This window comes from Carettochelys insculpta, chromosome 1 (genome assembly GCF_033958435.1).
Source record: "Carettochelys insculpta isolate YL-2023 chromosome 1, ASM3395843v1, whole genome shotgun sequence".
NCBI lineage: Eukaryota > Metazoa > Chordata > Testudines > Carettochelyidae > Carettochelys > Carettochelys insculpta.
In genome coordinates, this window is record NC_134137.1 from 211,736,978 (window position 1) to 211,756,930 (window position 19,953).

Sequence of the window (19,953 nt, forward strand, 5' to 3'; positions counted from 1 at the left end):
GTGTTACTGAAAAAGAACTTTCGCACCGTTCTTCAAAGGGAAGCAGCCGAGCTGGCTTTTATATTCAAATTTGGTACATTAACACATGGTTTAAATCGTGATGGGAACTTTCTGAGTCACTACAGGGGCTTGTCTGCATACTTGGCTTAATCTAATTCTTGACCTACCCCCCAACCCCTCCACTCTCTGATTTGCTCACCTTGATTATCTTTTTCTGATTTGTCCTCCTTGCTTACTGTTTTTGGTTCTCTGTGCCTTAAATATTGAGTCTGTTCTGGTCTGGCTATGGTCTGAAGAAGAGGGTCTGTCCCACGAAAGCTCACCTAATAAACTATTTCGCTAGTCTTTAAAGTGCTACTTGACCGCTTTTTGTTTTGACAGTGTATAGACTAGCATGGCTTCCTCTCTGTTACTACACAGGCAACTTGTGTGGGAAACTGTGGGCTTTCTCTCATTTAAAGATTCAGTCTAAATGGATTTGTAAATGTCTTTATTTTAGAAGACCAAACAGTATTGTCATTGATCTGATGGATGAGGTTACTTGTTGAGATACAACATTGAGCTTGTCAGACAGAAATGCCGAACGTAACGATTTGAAAATAAATAAATACAAAAAACCAGAGTCCTTGCATAGTTCAGAAGTGAACAGTAGGGAGCAGCAGTGCGCAGGGTGAGTTGGCACACAACACATACATCAGTGTTCTCAGTCAAAAAGTTGCAGCTAGAAAAAAAACTCAAAATAAGCAAACTATTAAAAACCATATTTCAGGCTGAAGGGGAACTAGTTACATGTTTCTAATCAGCTCATGCTGTAGAAGATGTGTTTTCTACAGACAGACAGCTATTTACATAATCTGCCTTGGCATTCCATAGCCGGTCATGCCAGACTGTGATGCACCTTTGTTGCTACCCATTTGAAGGCCTATGACAGTCTGTCCCCGACGAAGCTGCTCTTCCGAAAACCCTCGCCGGTTCTGTTGTGCTTTCCTGTGCAGACAGAAAAACAATAGAAGGTCAAGCCGATTGTGCCCACATGGTTTTCAAAGGCCTCATGATTCTGAAACTGACCCTTCACAAGTGTTCTCTCTGGAATGTGATATTTTATTCTTTATTTCGGCATCCCATGGGGCACACAATACTGGAAACCTAACTGCTTTTCTGCAGTGCACACCATAACAGCCAAACAAGCAGGCCTGTGGTACCCACAAAGCATTGCACTTCTAGGAGAGATGCAAGCTGAGCCTAGACTGATAGAAAAAAAAAAAAGCCATATTTCCTCTGTCGATTTTTTTTCCCCAGAACCTGAAAAGCAAGCTGTCTAAAATGCCACGTACAGAGTATTTCTCCCTTCCCTATTTTTATAAACTCTGCCAATACTTAATTTTATCGGTGATTCATTTCCTCCACATTTTATTTTAGGTAAAGCCTTGGGAACTAATTCAACCTGTTATTTTGATTCCTTTTTAATTAACCATTTGAGGAAGGCATCCCTGGATAATTCGTTCATGAACTCCATAAAGTTGAAGTGTAACTATTAATAAAGACAGATGCAACTGTGAATGAGATCAAAGAGATCAAAGGGAGATCCAGGCACATGAGTAACAGGTGAGTATAGCTACAGGTTACATTGTTTAGAATTACTCCTATCATCAAAAACACTTTCCTGGGCTAGGTGTGCTCCATTTGGTATTTAGTAGTCAGATTGATAACAAGATCTACTGCTGCTTTTCATTCAGGGGACTTGACTGAAATATGAGGTATACAGGAGAGACTGCTTCTGCTGTCAGCAAGCTTTTACATTGGTACAGCTCCATTAAACCTCATTCTCCATTATCTTGCATTTCACTCCAGTGCAAACTGAGTGTAAAAAGCCATCATGCTGACCAGGTGGCATTTCGTTGTATTTTGCACTGACCTGAATGAGTATATAAAGTGCAAAGCAATGAAGAGTCAGGCCCACTGACCTCTAAGGAATTATCAGAGCAGAGGAGTGAGAGAAAAATCAGACTGTGAATATCTACAGTTTTGTCCACATATGAAAGTTGCAACAGTTTCACTTAAATGACTTTTGAAATTTGTGCAGATATTTGTGTGGACACTCCTATTTCAGTTTAAAACAGGCTTTATTCACTTCAGCTTAATTAAGAACTAGTGTAAGATCTGGTCTTTCTAAAACTTAGGAGGAACTAGCTACCCTCACTCAAGACTGTGAAAAATTTCCAGGGTATTTTGAAGGCTGATCAGTCCCCAGTTAGTTTCTTAAATCCATGCTTAAAGACAGACAGCATTACCATCATGCATCAGCTGTGGGAGATTTCGCTTGGCACTTTACCTGTGAAACCAGGATGGATCCCCTCTGTAACATCCATCGTCCTTAGTGACAGCCAAACTGCCTAAAGACATTAAGGTTCTCTGCACAGCAGCCATGTCCTTCCCTAAAAAGCCGGAAGTTGAAAATCAATTTTAAAAATCTGCATATGAAGTAGCTGATCTCAGGACAGCAATACCACTGTGCCAGCACCATTTAGCACTTTCACAGAGATTTCTTCCCAAGGTATTAATTACACCCTGCAATGCCACTAGGACATAGGTCCACAGAATTATCCCTGTTTCACATTTGGGCTATGTCTACACTAGCATTCCTCTTTCGAGAGAGGCATGCAAATGAAGGAAATTGAAAATGCAAATGAGACACAGATTTACATATCTGGCACTTTATTTGCATAGTCTTCTCTCTAAAGAGCTACTTTGAAAAGAAGAAAAGCAGTGCAGATGCTCGAGCATCAGGTGGGTGCAGGAGCTTCTGCTTTAGAAATATCACTTCAGACGTCAGAAACCCAGATCATTCACCAACAGATGTGTGCCTTGCAGACACAATGGCATTGACAACTGTATTGTGTTCCATTAGTACAACTGTTATCATAATACAAGTTAGCATGTGATAGTATACACTACAGTTCAAATCATTCTGGTGCAGACGACTAATACACTGTGCAAAAAAGCTCCATGACTCAGTTTCACATCTATAAAATGAGGACAATTATGCTTGCTCAACTGTAGGAAGTGTCTGGAGATTCCTAGGCAAGACTCCACTGCAAAGAGAGGATATTCCAGTCCTTTGGGAGTCACTGTGCCCATAATTCTCCCAGTTTTTGCCCTAATACCCAACCACTAATTCAGTGAATCCCTTTAAGAGCTCCCTACATCATGCTACATCAAATTCAAACCCTTGTTTCACTGTCAAAGCTCTTTGTCATCCCAAGTCTATCGCCCTTCCTTCATCTTTCATCTGCCTCACTGTCCTACTCCCATTGTTATTCTTGACTTAGGCTCTGGCTACACTACACCAGTAGATTGACCCGCTCAGGGTTATCTTCCGGGGTTCAATTTCACATGTCTAGTAGGCACACGTGAAATCAACCTCTCAGGGAGTCGCAGTCACCTCATGAGATGCAAGGAGTAAGGGGAATCAATGGGAGAAACTATCCTGTCGACCGTCCATAGTGAAGATGCCCAGGTAAGTTGATTTCAGATGAGTCTAGTCTAGCTATGCAATTTCCATAGCTAGAACTGCTTCTCTGAAATTGACTTAGTTTCCTACTATAGACCTGACCTCAGTCCTCCCTCTTCACATTCCCACTTTCTCCCATGCTGCTCTTGCACTTAGAACAGCGCCCCCCCTTCCCTATCCAGCAAGGGACAGATTTTTCACAAGAGTTGAGGCACCTACTTAGGCACCAAATGCGAGACCAGGTTTTTTTCAATGAAGTAGATCGACATTTTTGCATTAGTGCATTTTGTAAAACGAAACAACACAGAAAGCTCTTCAGTAATTTTTCCTTTTAGGTAACATTGAACAGTTCTGCCCCCACCTCCAGAATTGCCTCCTTTCACCTTGGCTGTGTGTACACTAGCATTCCTCTTTAAAAAGAGGCATGCAAACGAGGGAAATTGAAATGCAGATGAGGTGTAGATTTATCTATCTATCTGGCACCTCATTTGCATATCCTTCTTTCAAAAGAAGAAAAGCAGTGTAGACGCGGCTCTTTCAAAAGTAAACCCCATCTTTGAAAGAATCCTTCTTCCCATAAAAAAACGGAAGAAGGGTTCTTTCGAAGATGGGGTTTACTTTTGAAAGAGCCATGTCAACCCTGCTTGTCTTCTTTCGAAAGAAGAACACGCAAATGAGGTTCTAGATATGTAAATCTGCACCTCATTTGCATTTTCAATTTCCCCTCATTGGCATGCCTCTTTCAAAAGAGGAATGCAAGTGTAGACACAGCCCTTGAGTTTCTCTCCCTCCCGCACCCTTTCCTTGGTGTGTGTTGTGTGTGTGTGTTTCTCCCAGGGAGAAAAGGAAAAAGGAAGAGAAAGAGGACAAAACCAAACTCTCTTTTACTTTCCACTTAATCAAAACAATGAAAAATGCTATAGGAAAGAAATGTGCTTTCATTTCTTTAAAAAAAAATCACAGGAATCATATGGAAGTGTTTGACTAGATTTGCCCATGTTGGGTGCTGAGTGCCTGAAAAATCTTTTCTTATGTGCCCTCTCTCCTCTTCTCCTCACATCCCATTTCTAGTACAACCCTTTCCTACCTTCCTCCCACCCCCACCATGCTTACCCACTGTCTGTTTCCTGAATGACAATGTTTGTCTTTGATAGTAAACTCTTGAAAATGGGGAATGTCTGGTTTAATATACGCTTGAAAATTTACAATGTTAGATGTACGACATTTCATAATAAATATAATGAAAATAGCTTGCTAAACTAAACCCATTTCCAATCAAGCACTGCTAAAGAAGCCATTGCAATGCTAAGTGTGTGCCTGAGAAATCAAGCCTACTGCTTTACACATTTATATTCTGCATTTCCCTAGCAACACATAGATTAAATTAAGGGATATGACTTACGTAACCTTCAGTCACAAAGCACATAGGATTGTTTGTGATGAGTAAGATCCCCAAGCTCCACACATTTAGCAGCTTCCAACTGTACTGGAATAGCCGATAATATTGCCCTTATAAATTGATAGGAATTTTAGAGCTCCACAAAAATTCATGAACATCTTCATCTGCAAATGTGGTTGCACTGTATATCACCTTTATGCACTGAGGTTTGGATGCCATAAATTGGGAATAGGTGACAGGGGATTTATCACTAGAGGAGTGCCCATTCTGCTCATTCCCTATGAAGCTCCAGGCATTGGTCACTGGCAGAAGTCGGGTTACTGTGACAGATGGACCATTGGTCTGGCCCAGTATGACTGTTTTTACGTGAATGCAAATGTTTGCATCCAGACAGGGCTCTAAGGCTGTGGCCACCCAGCAAAGTTATTTCAAGATAACAGCCATTACTTTGCGCGCATCTATACTACCCATACATTGTGTCAAAATAGTGGGTGCATTATTTTGAATTTGATAAACCTTGTTGCAGGAGGAATAATGCCTAGTTTGAAATAGCTGTTTCAAAGTAGGCACTGTTCAGACATGGAATAGCACAGTTTCAAAATAAGCCACACTGGTGTCCAATAGCACTATTTTGAAATAGGCACAACGTGTCAGGATATGCTATTTCAAAATAGCTGGGTGCTATTTCGAAATGCATTCTTGTGTGTAGCTGTGTTATTTCAAAATAAACTATTTCAGACTAGCTATTCCGGAACAGATTATTCCAAAATAACGCTGCTGTGTAGACGTAGCCTGAGTGACAACTGTATTAGTCCGAGTGCAGATGCAGATATATACGTAAAGAGGAGTGTTTATTACAGGTCACATACAAGTTAATAATTATTGCAAATGCAGGTTGTGTCAATGCAGGGCTCTGGGAATTTTATTTATACAGGCTAATTTGTTCATATAAACAGTTACCACCTTTACCACAAACCGAAGCAGCTTTGCTCCTTGTTTAACAGAGGGCGAGCTTAGAGACAGATAGAACACACACAAATATACTGAGCATGGCATGAGGTTTTAGAATTATGTGCTCCCTGGGGTAACAGATATACCATATGCTGTAGCAGATGCTAAATACAATATTGCCCATGTGACATCCTCACTGGAGCAAGCACCATTGGGGTTGGAGAAGAGAAGCAGAGGTGGGATGAAGAGTTGAAATTGAAGGAAGCGGAGGGTGATGGCAATTTTCAAAACAAAAGACCAGTAACAAGCCTTCCTGAGCCATCTGTAGCCTCCCCTGCATCTAGCATTCTGCTTTAAAGCAGTGGGGAGTGGGAGAAACGACACAGGAGAAACAGATGGGGATGGGGATGATTGTCATGTAACAAAACAAAGCAACAGCCAAGACTGAGCTCTAGGCTACCTCCCTGACGAGTGTGTGAAGCCTGATGGAAAACATGGGATGTGAGCAATGTCTTTAACTGTGTGTGGAGGCCCAACAGCGCTGTGGAAAGATTGCAAAACACAAAAGGATACAAGTAGCTTAGGAAAGGCTGAGAAGGAGAGGATGGAAGATGGAGGCACAACCCTGCCCCGCCCCGCCGAATGATGAGCATCTTACTGTATGACAGACTGAAACATCATCCTGAAGTCAGATGTGACAAGATGTGTGTTTGGGATGAGAACAAATAGGACCAGATCACACCTAAAATGCAAGTCATTCCGCATTCTCAGCCTTCCGTCAAGCCAAACTCAGCAAGACTGTGTGTGTGTGTGTGTGTGTGTGCGCGCACGCGTGCGTGCGTGCCAGTGAGGCAAAGGGACCACTCTGTATCCTCAGTATCTTCCACCTCCCTATTGGAGACTGGGTACCTTCCCATCACCCTAGATCTACACAAGCTCAACATGTAAATTAATGCTGATTTTTGTCAGCTTTGCTCTATCCTTTAAGAGGCAGAAAAGTTTAATCAACACTCTCTTTTAGGTCCCACACCACACTTTTGACTCCACAATGCAGTTTCCCTCACTTGCCTTTGACTCTCCTGAATTATGATGAATATCACTGGCAGCATCTTTTCTAGTCCCCTGCTGCCATTTCTTCTCAATCTGAAATGCCCTTCTGCAATGCACATGGGAACATATGGACAGGCACAGCCCAGAGGCAGAACTGGGCACTCCTAGTGCTAGAAAGAAGGCCTCTCACTTGTCCTTGGGAGGAGCTGTTGGCAGGACCCCATCCTCCCTGAGACAAAGTTATCCAGGAGTCATTGGGCCTTCACGCCAAGTGTTTCTATGGGATCAGCCTCAGGGAGAGAGGGACTGTTTTGGAGGAGACCACTGGAATAGAGTCCTCAAAAACATAGCTAAATACCCAAAGATGCATGTCTGCACTCCATTGAGGTTGGCTTATTGCTGATTTGAGCAACCCAGAAATATACCAGGCAAATGCACTGAAAGGGAGCAAGCAGGGGATCAGGATGTTTGAGAACATAGTGCAGGAAAGCTTCCTGGGCCCATACAGGCAAATAAGAACAGTACTAAAGAGAAAGCAAGAACTTTGGAGACCGGGTTCACCTTGCTTGATGTAGCCTAGGCAAAACAGCCACCAACGTGAAGCTGGGGACAGGCTTAGCTGGTGTGTTTGAAACAATCTGACAAGGGTGGGTGGGGGTGTTATATTTTTATCTGTTATCAAAAGTCATGCAGAAAAAGCAGTTGGGAAAATGTTACTGGCAAAAAGGGCTGTTTGGCCATCCTCCCTTGCCTTGGATTTAGACAACTCAGAGCATAGTTCCCTCCCAACAGACACTGGGATTCACAGAGGACAACCTGGGAATCTTTCTCTGGCACGCGAGGTGATGCAACTAGGAAGTGATACACCCCTTTCCTGCCCTCTGAATCACTGCAGTATTTCAGTATTCTAACTCTTTCCAACCCACAGTCCCACGAGTGAAATCACAGCAGTGCCTCAGATCCCAAATATGGTAAAGGGTGAGAATTTATGTGGAGATCAAGCCTGGAATAACAAAGGGCATTAATTTCAGGACTGAGTTGCATTGGAAGAACTGTGGGGGTGCCAGGACAGGAAAACAGGAAGAAGGTTGAGATACATTGCAATTGCTTGCGTTGTAGAGGTCTACACTGTCCTTTTCTTAGTAAGAATCAAGATGATATAATTTTAAGCACATACATCAAATCACTACTGGACACAAATTGGTGCCAAAACAACATCTGAAATAGGCTAATACGGAAAACAGATTGAGCAAGATCACACGCTATGAAGGTCCCATCCCTTGTAACAGCTTACTAACTGTGGATCTTTTACTTCAGTCAGTTTCAGGGAGTACATCCTCCATGCACAGTTAACCTAGGTGACTTGGCATCAGAGTTTGAGCATCCAGCATAGCCTAGGCCAGGCATAAGCATTCCCACAGCTAAGCCGTGTCTCCATTTCTGTATCTCTACTATGTCTGATCTCACTTGTGCATGTTGAGGGGCATAGTCTGTGGTTGACTATGCTGTGATGCTCCAGGATTCTTTCCCTGTCAACTCTATCAATTGCCTGAGAACTCTTCTGCCTTGCAGGAGGGGATTATGGGAAGGAAATGGCATGGCTGGGAATCCTCAGGTGACATTGCCTGCATCTTCACTGCAAAGTGGGCAGATTCCAGTCCCAGTGAAAGCAGAGCCCTGGCTCTAACCCACACCACCCCAGCTGTGTAAGCTAGCCTGGCCTTAAAGCATATCCAGTCCTGGGATGAAGAAGATTACATGTATGTAGGTGAACTGTAATGAAAATATACCTAGATTAGACAAAACACCAGAGAACATGCTGTAAAGAACCCAGCATTAGTGCCCTCCAAGCAGTCTCCCACCTTATTCCAGGGAGTGACCATCTACAACAGGACATCTTCTTCATACATTGTTCTGTCCCCTATGTGCTCTCTTTCACCCACCCTCTTAAACCTCAACTCATGTCTTCAACGACACATTGCCTGTCATCTCCACTCTGAGCCCTTGCACTGCCTCCACCCTGTGGCACTTTACTTGGAGAAGCCCCGGAGCACATGGCACACTTCGTAGGAGCACTAGAAAGTGATGGATCACCACAGGAGGTAAAAGGCAGCAATACAAATAGCCTTTCAGAAAGAATCAGGGGTTCATGGGAAAATAATATAGACCACTTCTAGTTTCTATGTGGAACAGAATAAATCTTTGTAGATTGGAGCTACTGTAAAATCATGGTGGCATTCTCAGGTTTTAGCTGGATGTTTCCATAGTGATCTTTTTAAAGAGACTTTAATGCTGGTGAAAAATGTTGAGCTGACAACTCTGGAAACCTAAACCTCCTACAGGTCACTAGTGATTTTTGCTTTTATTTAGTCATCATTACTGTAAAAGACTTTACACAAGCTAAAACATTCATTTTGGGGTAATGATTTTTGTGGCTCAAATTTACAGCTAAAATTTAGGCCCCGTTTTTAATATGAAACGGTCAATAAAAGCTTGTCAAAGAAGCATCGACGTTCTCTTGTTATTTTGCTTGGAAATAAGTGGCATGGGAGAACATTTGTTTTATTCTGTTTATGGTGTTCCCTCACAAAGATGGCTTTAGGGTAAGACATTAATTTGAAAAGATTCCATTATGTCCTTAGGGTAATATAAATCCCTTGGAGGAGATAATGCACCAATGAAAGAGAATGGTAATGAGGTAAAGCAAACAGCGGCAAAAGATAATTACATTAGAGATTTTTTTCATTAGACAAAGCGCACGGTTAATGCAGATGAAAGCAAAGCAGAATGAAGACACCAAACTAATATTCAATATCATTATTATTTTTACCTTCCCATAAATCCACTGTCTGGAAAATATCTGTTGTTCTTACTCCATAGATTTCAGCAGCTTTTAAAAATTGAGAAATTTGTTCCATCTGCTTGAAAGCCATTTTTGATTCAGAGATCTTTGGAATGGGTTCTTTGCCCTTTGGATGTAAACTGTTTATTAATTTGCACAACAGCTGAGAGATTAAAATAGAAAACAGAAGTTTAAAAAATCAATTAATTCTAGCTCACTAAAGCAGAAGATAATTTCTGTGCACTAGATTATGCTGTGTGAAGCTCTAAAACGGATAGAATCTCTCACAGAAATCATTTCTTTAATAAAAAAAACTTATACTACTGGTAGTTTTCTATCTGAGTGTGTTAAAGTGCCATTAAAGCTTTTAAGAAATGACACTGATAACCTGATCAAATATGCATTGAGCAGCTGTAAGATATAAAACAATTGTACTAGACATTATGTAACAATTGACAGCAGTGAGAGAAAACAAGAAAACAAAGAGCTATCAACTGAAAAACTGTTAAAGCAATGTTGGCAGAGACTCAATAATTAGTCAGTAGCCAAGTCTTGCCGTCCAGTGCAAACAGTAGCTATTGTTTGTTTTTCTGATAAATCAGTGGAATATAACGAATAACACTATAATTATTCCCATGGAGAAAACACTATGCACCCAAATCAGTGTGCACCCAAATGCACCCAAGTCGCCACATTTTCTTTCCTTAGCTGAACATACAAAGTTTATTGTAAAAAGCAAGTCTATTAGTCTATGAGAATTAGTCAAACTTAATATACATATCCCAGTACACTGACAGAAAAATTATTCTGAAATAACAAAAATCTCCAGATCAGACAGAAACCAGTAATACCACAGTCAATACTAGTATATACTCAAAAACAATCCATGGACCAGTGCAGTCAGATGAAAATATAGAGTTAAGGTATAATGTTAATATACTAAGATCCATTGTACACATATGAATAATGCTTTTATGAAATTAGATCAACACTTACTGTTCCATCCATTAACCATTTCTGAAAATTTTGCCTTCCAGGAGGTGGATGTTCTATATTTTCGCCACACTGTATAATAATCCAGTCCACTAGCTTGTTTTCTAATTCCAGGTCATATTTCTGTTCAATCTTTTCCTGCACTTCTCGGCTTAAACCATAGCTTGGTCCTCTGTTAGCCATCTCTAGAACAAAAACACAAATTATTTATAGAATTCTGTTAACACAGATTTACGTATATACAACAGCCCCTATCAATGCAGATCGACTGCCAAAAATCAGAACAAAAGCAGGCACTGGCTTTAACTGTTTCACAGTTAAAAAATAAAATAATTTTTCCACATCTTAACAGCAAAAAATCAAATGACAGTTTAATTTAAAAGAGATTCCAACTGAGATTTCTGCTCTAGCGACAAAGAGATTATAATTAGAGCCTCAGATCAATGTCTTGACTGCCAGTAAATCCAGAAGTACTTTGAAATTGCCTACCTAATTCTTGCTAATAACAAGAAGACTATGCATGAGAACTCAAGAGATCCTTTCAGAGATGTAGTCAGGATGTGCTGGTTAGAAATCCAGAGACCGTCGAATGGAAAAGCACTGAGAAATTTAAGAGGAGCTGAAGGCTGCTGTAAGACCCTGCTGCTGCCGCATGGTGACTTGAAAGGCAGTGTATTGATTTAATTTTCCTCACATATGAGGAGGGTCAAAGCAGGGGCGTTGCTAAGAGCCATTAAAAGGCCTGCCTACTCAGCATAACCAAGGACGGCTCCCTTTCTCTAATCTGCAGTCTGCTCAATGCCCATTTCCCCGGCTCCACTTTGTTCACTTTTCTGATCCTGTTCTACTTCACTTGGATTTGGCCAGTGAACCCAGCTTCAGAGTACCTGACGTCTCTATAGTTAAAAATACTGAGGAGGACTTGGCTGGTATTATTTCATTATCCAAATGTAATGGGAATGGATAGATAATGCAATGTGTGGAGAGTAGTTTTCACCCTGTTTTGCATCCTCAGCATTGGAAGACGAAAGAACAAAGCGAAAACCAAGGTTGGAGAGTAATTTAACATACTAATAAGGGTATAACTAGGGGTGATGAATAAAATTAAACTAAAATTTTAATTGACTAAGCAGAATGAAGGAAGTCTTCGTAGCCGCAAGATGTATTGGCCTGTCAATAGTTTTCCAAGGGAGAAGCTGGAAGTGTCATCACTTGCAACATTAAAAACATGATTGGACTGAACAAAAGCAAATATCTTGTAGCGAACCATAGCTTCAGCTTGAGTGAGTCAGCATGAGTCTGCACTGCTCTAACCTGTCGGTTTACACTAGCTGAGGACTCTGCCATTGCACCAACAGGGCTGGCTGAAACGCTCAATAACCCAATAGGGCTTTGCTGTTCTGTTTTTTTTTTTTTCTGGCTTTTGTCTTATCTAACTGGATTGGTTTTAGGGCTTATGAATAAAAAGGATATTGATCCATTCTCGGGTCACACCAAATTTTGTAACACATGTTTTTGTCCTTGCTCTGACTGCATCCTGCTATAAAGTGGTCCCTTTTAGTCCTTGAATGCAAGTGGTTTGCAAAGCCCTGCTGTGGCTTCAACATCAAGTCTTTCCCAGTGAAACCTGTGTATCATTTCTTTTCACAGCTCTTTGTATGTCTATCACGTGACTCTCCGAATGTGAAAGAAACGGAAGAGAAGAAACTCTGGGCTTTCAGCTTTATACTGCTCAGGACACCCTGGGGCTTAACCAGATGCAGTAGATGAAAAATTTAATAGATGACCTCATTTATTTTTCTCCTCCACAAGCATTTTATTTAGTGCTTTTGGTTTTGTGCACTGGTAATTTTAAAGACCCTGAAATCTATTCTTACAAAACTCAGCTGTTCCAGAGCATGCATAATGTGACAAGGCTATTATTTAGGCCCTTTCTATTTCAAGCTATTTCAGGTGCACAGAAGCAGCAGCTACACACAGCAAGAATAAAGACCTCTAACCAAGCTTTGAGAAGATGGGGAAAAGAAAGCTGCAACAGTAAAAGGTAAAAAGAAACAGCAGCATGTAAATGTGGTTGCATTTACATAAAGGCAATAGTTATGGGTGACTATTTAGCCTACTCTTGTTTAAAGGTGAGGAAACTCAGGGCTTGTACTAACAGAACTTGTTTGGAATCCTTCCATTACAAGAGGGGCATATATCATTTAGGTCTCTGTGGTGGTAGCAAGAGGTTCCGTATCCACTGCCAGTGGTGTCTCATGCACCAATTGCAAGCTTGCCGCAGCGCCTTTTGGCTTTGAGGCAGCACAGCTCCTAAAGACAGCTCACCAGTACATTCTTTCACTCTCACAACCGCTACCCCTGTGACATAGTGGGGGATACCTGTGTGTATGTGAGTGGCTCACAGAGGGTGTGGGTCTCCTTGATGACCAGGTAACACCTTTGTACTGGAGACAAAGGAGGAAGTGGAGCCTGAGGGGTTTGAATTGGAACTGGGAGTTGGGAAGCAGTTATTCTGGGCTGAGAGAGAGCAAGACCAAAGAGGGGGCCAGGCCCCGGCTCTGGGGACCCTTCAGGGTCTCCTCTCCCCAACATGGATTGGACTGGCTGTCTCTGCCGGCCGTACCGACTCCTCTGTACAATGCTGTGTCCTGTCAGCTAATAAACCCGCTGTTCCCCTGCTGAGTGAGACTCACTCCTGCCTGCAGACGGGGTGTAGAGCTTGGGGGACCCCCAAACCCCATCACACTGGTGTCAGCTGTGGGATGTACCGCACCCCGAGGATGGAGCATCCAGCAGTAAGTGACGGGGACCTAGGCGGAAGAAGGAGGGCCAGCGAGAGCCAGGTGTGCTGACAGGCAATGAGGTGCTGGTCCCCAAGGTGGAGGGGCCTGCGGCTGAACCCGAGCAACTGCGGTCATGGTCCTCGAGAGGGGGTGTCACACCCAAGGAGGGGTTACTCCTGGGAGTCAGTTGGAGTTGGCCCCAGAAGGTGGAGGGTCCAAGGGCCCAATCCCCAGGAACAAGTGACCCATGAGGAGGCTGACACGCTGAATGAGTTTGTCCCAAGACAGTGTGCTCATGGTCCTTGACAGCGGGTGTCACAGCGAAGAAGGGGTTCCTCTGGGAGTCTTGGTCAGTCACAGAGGGCGGAGGGGCCAACGGCCTAACTCCGGGGAGCTTGTGACCCGCAAGGAGTCTAGCACACTGAAGGGATGCTTCCAGGAATCGTGGGGTGCAGAGGGCATCATCCTGAGAGCCTGCAACCACACCCAGCAACTCCGCTGTGAAGTGGCACCTGGAAACCGAATCGAGGTTAAAGGAGCTGGACAAAGCAGCATGGATGTACAATGGCAGAGCTGAGGGTTAAGGAAACTCCTGCAGAGGTGAGCCCACATTGGGGCAGGGAACCCTGGACTGCATGGAGCTGTGAACCGAGTGGCCTGCCGCAGCTCAGGGAGAGAAGGAACAATTCCAACCCATTGTCTGCTAGTGGCCAAGACAGACCTGCGAAGAGTTTTCCAGGCCTGGGCCGAGGAAGGTGCCTGTGTGTCTGTGCAGGAAAGCAGCTTGTCCACTGAGAAGGGCAAGTTGTCTGTGAGAGAAGCTTCTTCACCTTCTGGGTGTGTGTGGAGACCAGCCAGGGGGGCTGGGACAAAGGAGAGAGTGTCTCCGATTGTCTGTCTGTGTTGAACAGCAGCAGCAGCCTGGGGAGAGAGCAGCGCCCGCATTTGAAAAAGGTGCCAACGAGGAAACTAGTCCATTGTCTGAGGAAGATTCCCCAGCCTGGGGTGGCTGGAGAGAGAACCATGAAAGAGCATTCCAGGTGTGACTCTGAATCCAGCCATGGGGGCTGGAACAGAGGGAATGGCTCTGGGATGGATAGTGGTATCCCTGATAAGGATGCTGGTCCTTGGTGCAAGAAAGATTCGTTCTGCTTCCAGAGAAGTGAATCATTTGTCTGAGCCTGTGGGGGCTTGCTATGGGGCCAAGATCCCAGAGCTAGATCTGAGTGCAGCTGAAGCCCACATGGGAAGTGGGCCTACCTCTGTGTCTTTCAGGGAAGATGATGCTTTAACTCGGTCTGATCCAGTTAGTATCATCAGGGAATCCCAGAGACCAGATGATGCTCGTACTTGTTCTTTGCCTGATGCTGAGGTGTTACTGGAGGGGTGGGGGGTGTGTGAGAGGACTCTGTCTGACCAGAGTCATTGTTTAGCCAGGACACAGGAAGTGCAGACTGGCAATGGAGTTATGCTGATTGATGAAGAGATGAAGATAAAGAAGCTGGTAGCAGAAGAGAGGAAAGGGATCCTAACCTTCTGTCCAGTGGTACTAGCTGTCTGCCTGGAGGGAGATTATGTGGGAATTTGCCTGATGGGCCAGAAGTCATTCTGGGCATAGGTGAAACCCAGGAGCTGGTTGTGGCTCAAGGGAGCAGTGCCCCTGTGGAGGCAGACAGGGGTGAGTTGTTGTTTGGGGGAGCTCTTAAGGAAGAAAATTTCCCTGAAACTTTTCCTGACCCTTCTGTGGGGACTGCAGAAAATGGGAGTGAGGTGAAGGAGAGTAAACAGGAAAGGTGCTTGTCTGTAAGAGCCAGAGCAGCCATTTGCCTGTGGAGAAGTTTGTTTCAGCTCCTGATGGCCTGGACCTGCCTGAGTGTGAAACCACTGGCTGTGCTCTGGAAGGGTCCAAAGCAGGCAGTGTAAATGTTTCTCAGGAATTGGAAGTTGGTCCAAGTAAAGTGAAAACTATCAGGGAGTGTGAGCAGCCCTGTGATAACCAAGTGCTACTTGACTGCTTTTTGTTTTGATAGTGTATAGACTAGCACGGCTTCCTCTCTGTTACAAGTAAAACAGCTGCACAGTCAATCTCTGTAGGATGCAGGAGGGGGCCAGCAATTCCCCATCTCCAGATGGTGGAAACGCTTATATTCTCATACTGGACTCCACTTCCGTTTCCATGGGGAGGCAGAAGTTGGAGGTTGAAGGACGAAGGAGCTTTGGGCCTGGTGGGCCAGTAAGGGATAAACAGGGATTTCTTCATGTGGATTTTGCGTCTGGGACTCACAAAACAACTTTTAGAAACCAGTTTGGTTTGCAGATTTCCAGACTGGCTGGGAGGGGGCAATCTCCCTGAGATCATCAATGGCCCAGCTCTCGTTAGAAGGGAGGGCACACCCAGAGAGATCAGATTTCCACCCCAGGGGGCAAAAGAGAAGATTAGAACTTGATGGTGCAAAGAAAGGCCTCAGCCATTTAGCCCCAAAATACTAGATTCTCAAGGAGGTTACACAAAGGTTGTGGTCTACCAAAGAGCAATGTGAATGTACAGTTGCAATGGGTTTGTTCTGTTACTCACGCTGACTGCTGTAACCAAGGGGTGATGCAACCCAAAGCTGTAGAATTGTACCATGTACTGAATGTTTGGAAAGAGCCACGTAACATGATGACATTGATGTGTGAGCATGAATTGTATGTTGAAGGAGTTTGTAATCCTAAAATGTCACCATTGTTCCCTGTAACTAGTCTTGCAACCTGTCACATGAGGAAGAACATTCCAAACCTATTGTGTGGCATGGAAGGGGAAACTGAGGCACACAACCATTTTGATGGTCTGGCTAAATGCCAAGGGTGGAAAGCATTTGTACCTTCCTTTACTGGACTGTAACTGAATTACATACATTGACCGGAGCAGCTGTATGGACTGGTGGTCAGACGGGGCAGGTCCCAGACCAGAAAAAAACTGTTTGATCTGTTGGTGCTGCAGCAGCTGTATGGGCTCTGCCTGCACAACTTGAGAACGTGGCTGATGGACCGGAGACCGAAGCAGGGAGACCAACCAATCCGAGGGAACTAAAGGGACTTGCCCGGCTGCATCACATGAAAAGGGCCAAGACCAAGCTCCTGACTTGGAACCTCCGCCAGCAGGATTATGACATGGAGGTGGTAACATCAAGGGGAGCACCGAGGGTACAGCTGATGCCCTATCCTGTGAGGAAGACCCCGAAGTTCCCCAGGTCACCAGCTAAGTGACCCCACTCAGTTCGGTCTGGAAGGGGGGAGAGATGTGACATAGTGGGGGATATCTGTGTGTATGTGAGTGGCTCACAGAGGGAGTGGGCCTCCTGCTGAGGGTAACCTTGACGAGCAGGTAACACCTTTGTACTGGAGACAAAGGAGGAGGTGGAGCCTGAGGGGTTTGAATTAGAACTGGGAGTTGGTGAAAAGACCCTCATCCCCAAATGATTTCCCCTCCTCTGGCTTAAACCCCACAATCAGGGCCTGGGGAGTCACACTAAAGGGGCTAGAAGGGCTAGGGGAGTCACATGGAGGGGCTAGGAGTCACCCAGGATCTGGAGGGGGCTATGGGTGTCACACTTGGGGCTGGAAGGGGCTAGAGGAGTCACACTCAGGGGCTGGAGGAGTCACAGGAGCTTGACTGGGTTAGGGGAGTTTCACTCAGGGACTGGAGTGTCACACTCAGGAGCCAGACAAGTCACACTCAGGAACTGGAGGGGACTAGGGGAGTCACACTCAGAGGTTAGTGGGTGCTAGGGGAGTTTCACTCAGGTTGGAGGGGACTAGGGGAAGCACAAGGATCCCCAATCCCTGCAGCTGGAAGCCAGCTGGGGCATGGTGCCCTGGACCAGCAGTGCCAGCTGCAGGAACCCCAGCCAGGGCTGGGGGGAGACCCAAACCCCCTATAGCTGGAAGCCAGCTGGGGCGGGTGGATTTTCAGTTTTACACAAAGACCCTGGTCAATGGGTTAACAGACAGAGCATTCCCAGTTACATAATGAACATAATTTATCACGACATTTGCATTATATTCATAGGCTTAGCCAATAGATGATTAGGCTCACCTTGTCTGACCTTCCCCCAGGAATTAAACAACAATTTCACTTACTAATTCTCTCACCAAGCCCATAACTCCTCTTTTACAAATATGTCCAAATCTTAATGTAATTCCTCTATTTCTTCCTTCCTCTTAAAGTTGTGTCAACTTGCTAATCATATTTCCTGCTAAATATCTCCAGCTTTTATGCTGAATTTGCCTAGCTTCTAGCTATTATATACTATTATGATTTTGCCTGTTCAGTTAAAGAGGTCTGTCAGGCAAGCAGGTATAGCTCATGATCAAGTTAACTCTATCTTACTACCTTGAATTTCTTTTACAGGAAGAAACTAAGGCTGATTTTTCCAAACTTCAAATAATTCTGTAAGTCTTTTCTAAATGCTTCATACTTGTATCAACAGCCTTTCTGAAATGCCAGTATCAGAACTGGACAAAATATCTGACAGTCATACACAGTATATTGGTCTACATATGCAATAAAAAATTACTGGACAGTTGTGATACAGCTTGCTGAGATGTAATGAGTAGTTTTTAAAGAAAAGTGCTTTTATAATGAATATGGCATGTATTTTGATCAGTTCTCTGACAGTATGCAAATGTATTAAGGAAGACAGAAAAGAAGAGATTGATTGGCTGATTTGTGACATTATACTACAACTGGAGGAGATACCCTATTCCTCATCAACAGAGCACAGAGTGGCCATGTCTACACTTGGCCAAAACTTCGAAATGGCTATGCTAATGGCCAAATTGGAGAATACTAATAAGACGTGGAAATGAATATTCAGCACCTAATTAGCATGCTTCTGGACGTGACACTTTCAAAGTGCCATGGCCAGTAGCATGCTAATGAGGTGCTGAATATTCATTTCAGCACCTCATTAGTATTCTCCAATTTGGCCATTAGCATGGCCATTTCAAAGTTTTGGCCAAGTGTAGACGTAGCCAGTATGAAGTAAGAAGAGAGTGGAAGAGCAGCACTGACCTACGAGCTCTGGGCTGGGCTCCAAGCCAGCTGTGTTAGTTTAAAAATGTACACAACCAATGCAGAGATCATGAACAAACAAGTAATTTCATTTGCCTATGATTTGACACAAGTGTCATCTTTCTTTACACAAGTCAGTCACTCCATTTTGGAAACCAAACTTCATATAAACACAGCGCCTCCATTCAAGCCTCGAGCTCGAAAAACACATTGGAACACAATTATTGGAAGCTTATAAATTTCTCTGTTATCAGGAATCCTTTAGCAAGCAGCTTCTCTTCACAGTTTCTTTTTTCCTGTAGGCATCCCACCATTGCTTTCAGTGGGATAGCCTTAGCATGCGTTCAAACATAAATAAGTTGCCAGCTTTTCCTTCATCATGTCCTCCCATGCTGCTTTAACCATCTAGGCATATCCAGCTATGGTACATAACTCACCACATAAACCAGCCTCTGTACTAGATGGCTGGAGGATACTTAATATAATAGCATGGGGGAGTGGGGAAGGATTCAGAGGCAATTCTAGACCAGTAAGCCAAACTTCAGTCGCAGCCCTGTGGCTTGTAACTTAATAAAGAGCAGAATTATTAGAGACACAGTTGAACATGATTTCTTGAGGAAGAGGCAAGATGATTTCTGTAAGGGGAGTATCATGCTTCATCAATCTATTAGAATTCTTTGAGGTCAAACATGGAGACAAGGATGATCCACTGAACATAGTGTACTTGGACTTCCTGAAAGCCTTTAATCTGGCCCTTCATCAAAGGCTCTTAACCGAAGTAGGCTTTAGTGGGCTGACAAGGAAGATCCTTTCATGGATCAGTAACTGGTTGAAAGATAGGAAACAAAAGGTAGGAATAAATGGTCAGTTTTGACAATAGAGACAGAGAAATAATTATGCCTCCCAGGAAACTGTATTGGAACCAGTTTTATTCAAAATATTCCTGTGTTAGCCAGAAAAAGGGGTATATAGTGAGGAAGCAAAGTTTGCAGACAATACAAAATTATTTGAGAATTAGGCCCAAAGCAAACTGTGAAGCATTACAAGAACCTCACAAATGGGCCACTTAAATACACTGTTGATTAATGTGAAGTAACGCAGACAGAAAACATTGTCTCCACTATACAGATGAAATGATGGGGGTCTAAATTAGCCATTAGAACTCAAATAATGATCTCAGAGGCATCCTGGATAGTTTTGTGAAAAACAAACAAACAAACAAAAAAGCTAACTATGGCAGGAAACATTAGGAAATGGATTGATAAATAACTACCCTAAAACAGGACATTAGAATTGGTCATTAATTCATTAAAACGTTAGTACAGAGGAGGACATCAAAAATGATTAGGCATATAAAGTAGCACT

The 19,953-nt window shown here is 43.6% G+C and overlaps 1 protein-coding gene across 1 annotated transcript; it reads right to left on the bottom strand.

The window, feature by feature from the left end:
- Positions 1-670: 670 nt before the first annotated feature.
- On the bottom strand, positions 671-11,268 carry TAGLN3 (transgelin 3). Its single transcript, XM_074983516.1, has 5 exons — positions 11,247-11,268; positions 10,750-10,931; positions 9,742-9,916; positions 2,333-2,435; positions 671-987 (listed from the first exon to the last, which is right to left on the bottom strand). Exons 1-5 carry the CDS (start codon positions 11,266-11,268, stop codon positions 846-848), a joined length of 624 nt encoding a protein of 207 aa, XP_074839617.1. The 3' UTR covers positions 671-845.
- Between the last annotated feature and the right edge of the window lie 8,685 nt (positions 11,269-19,953).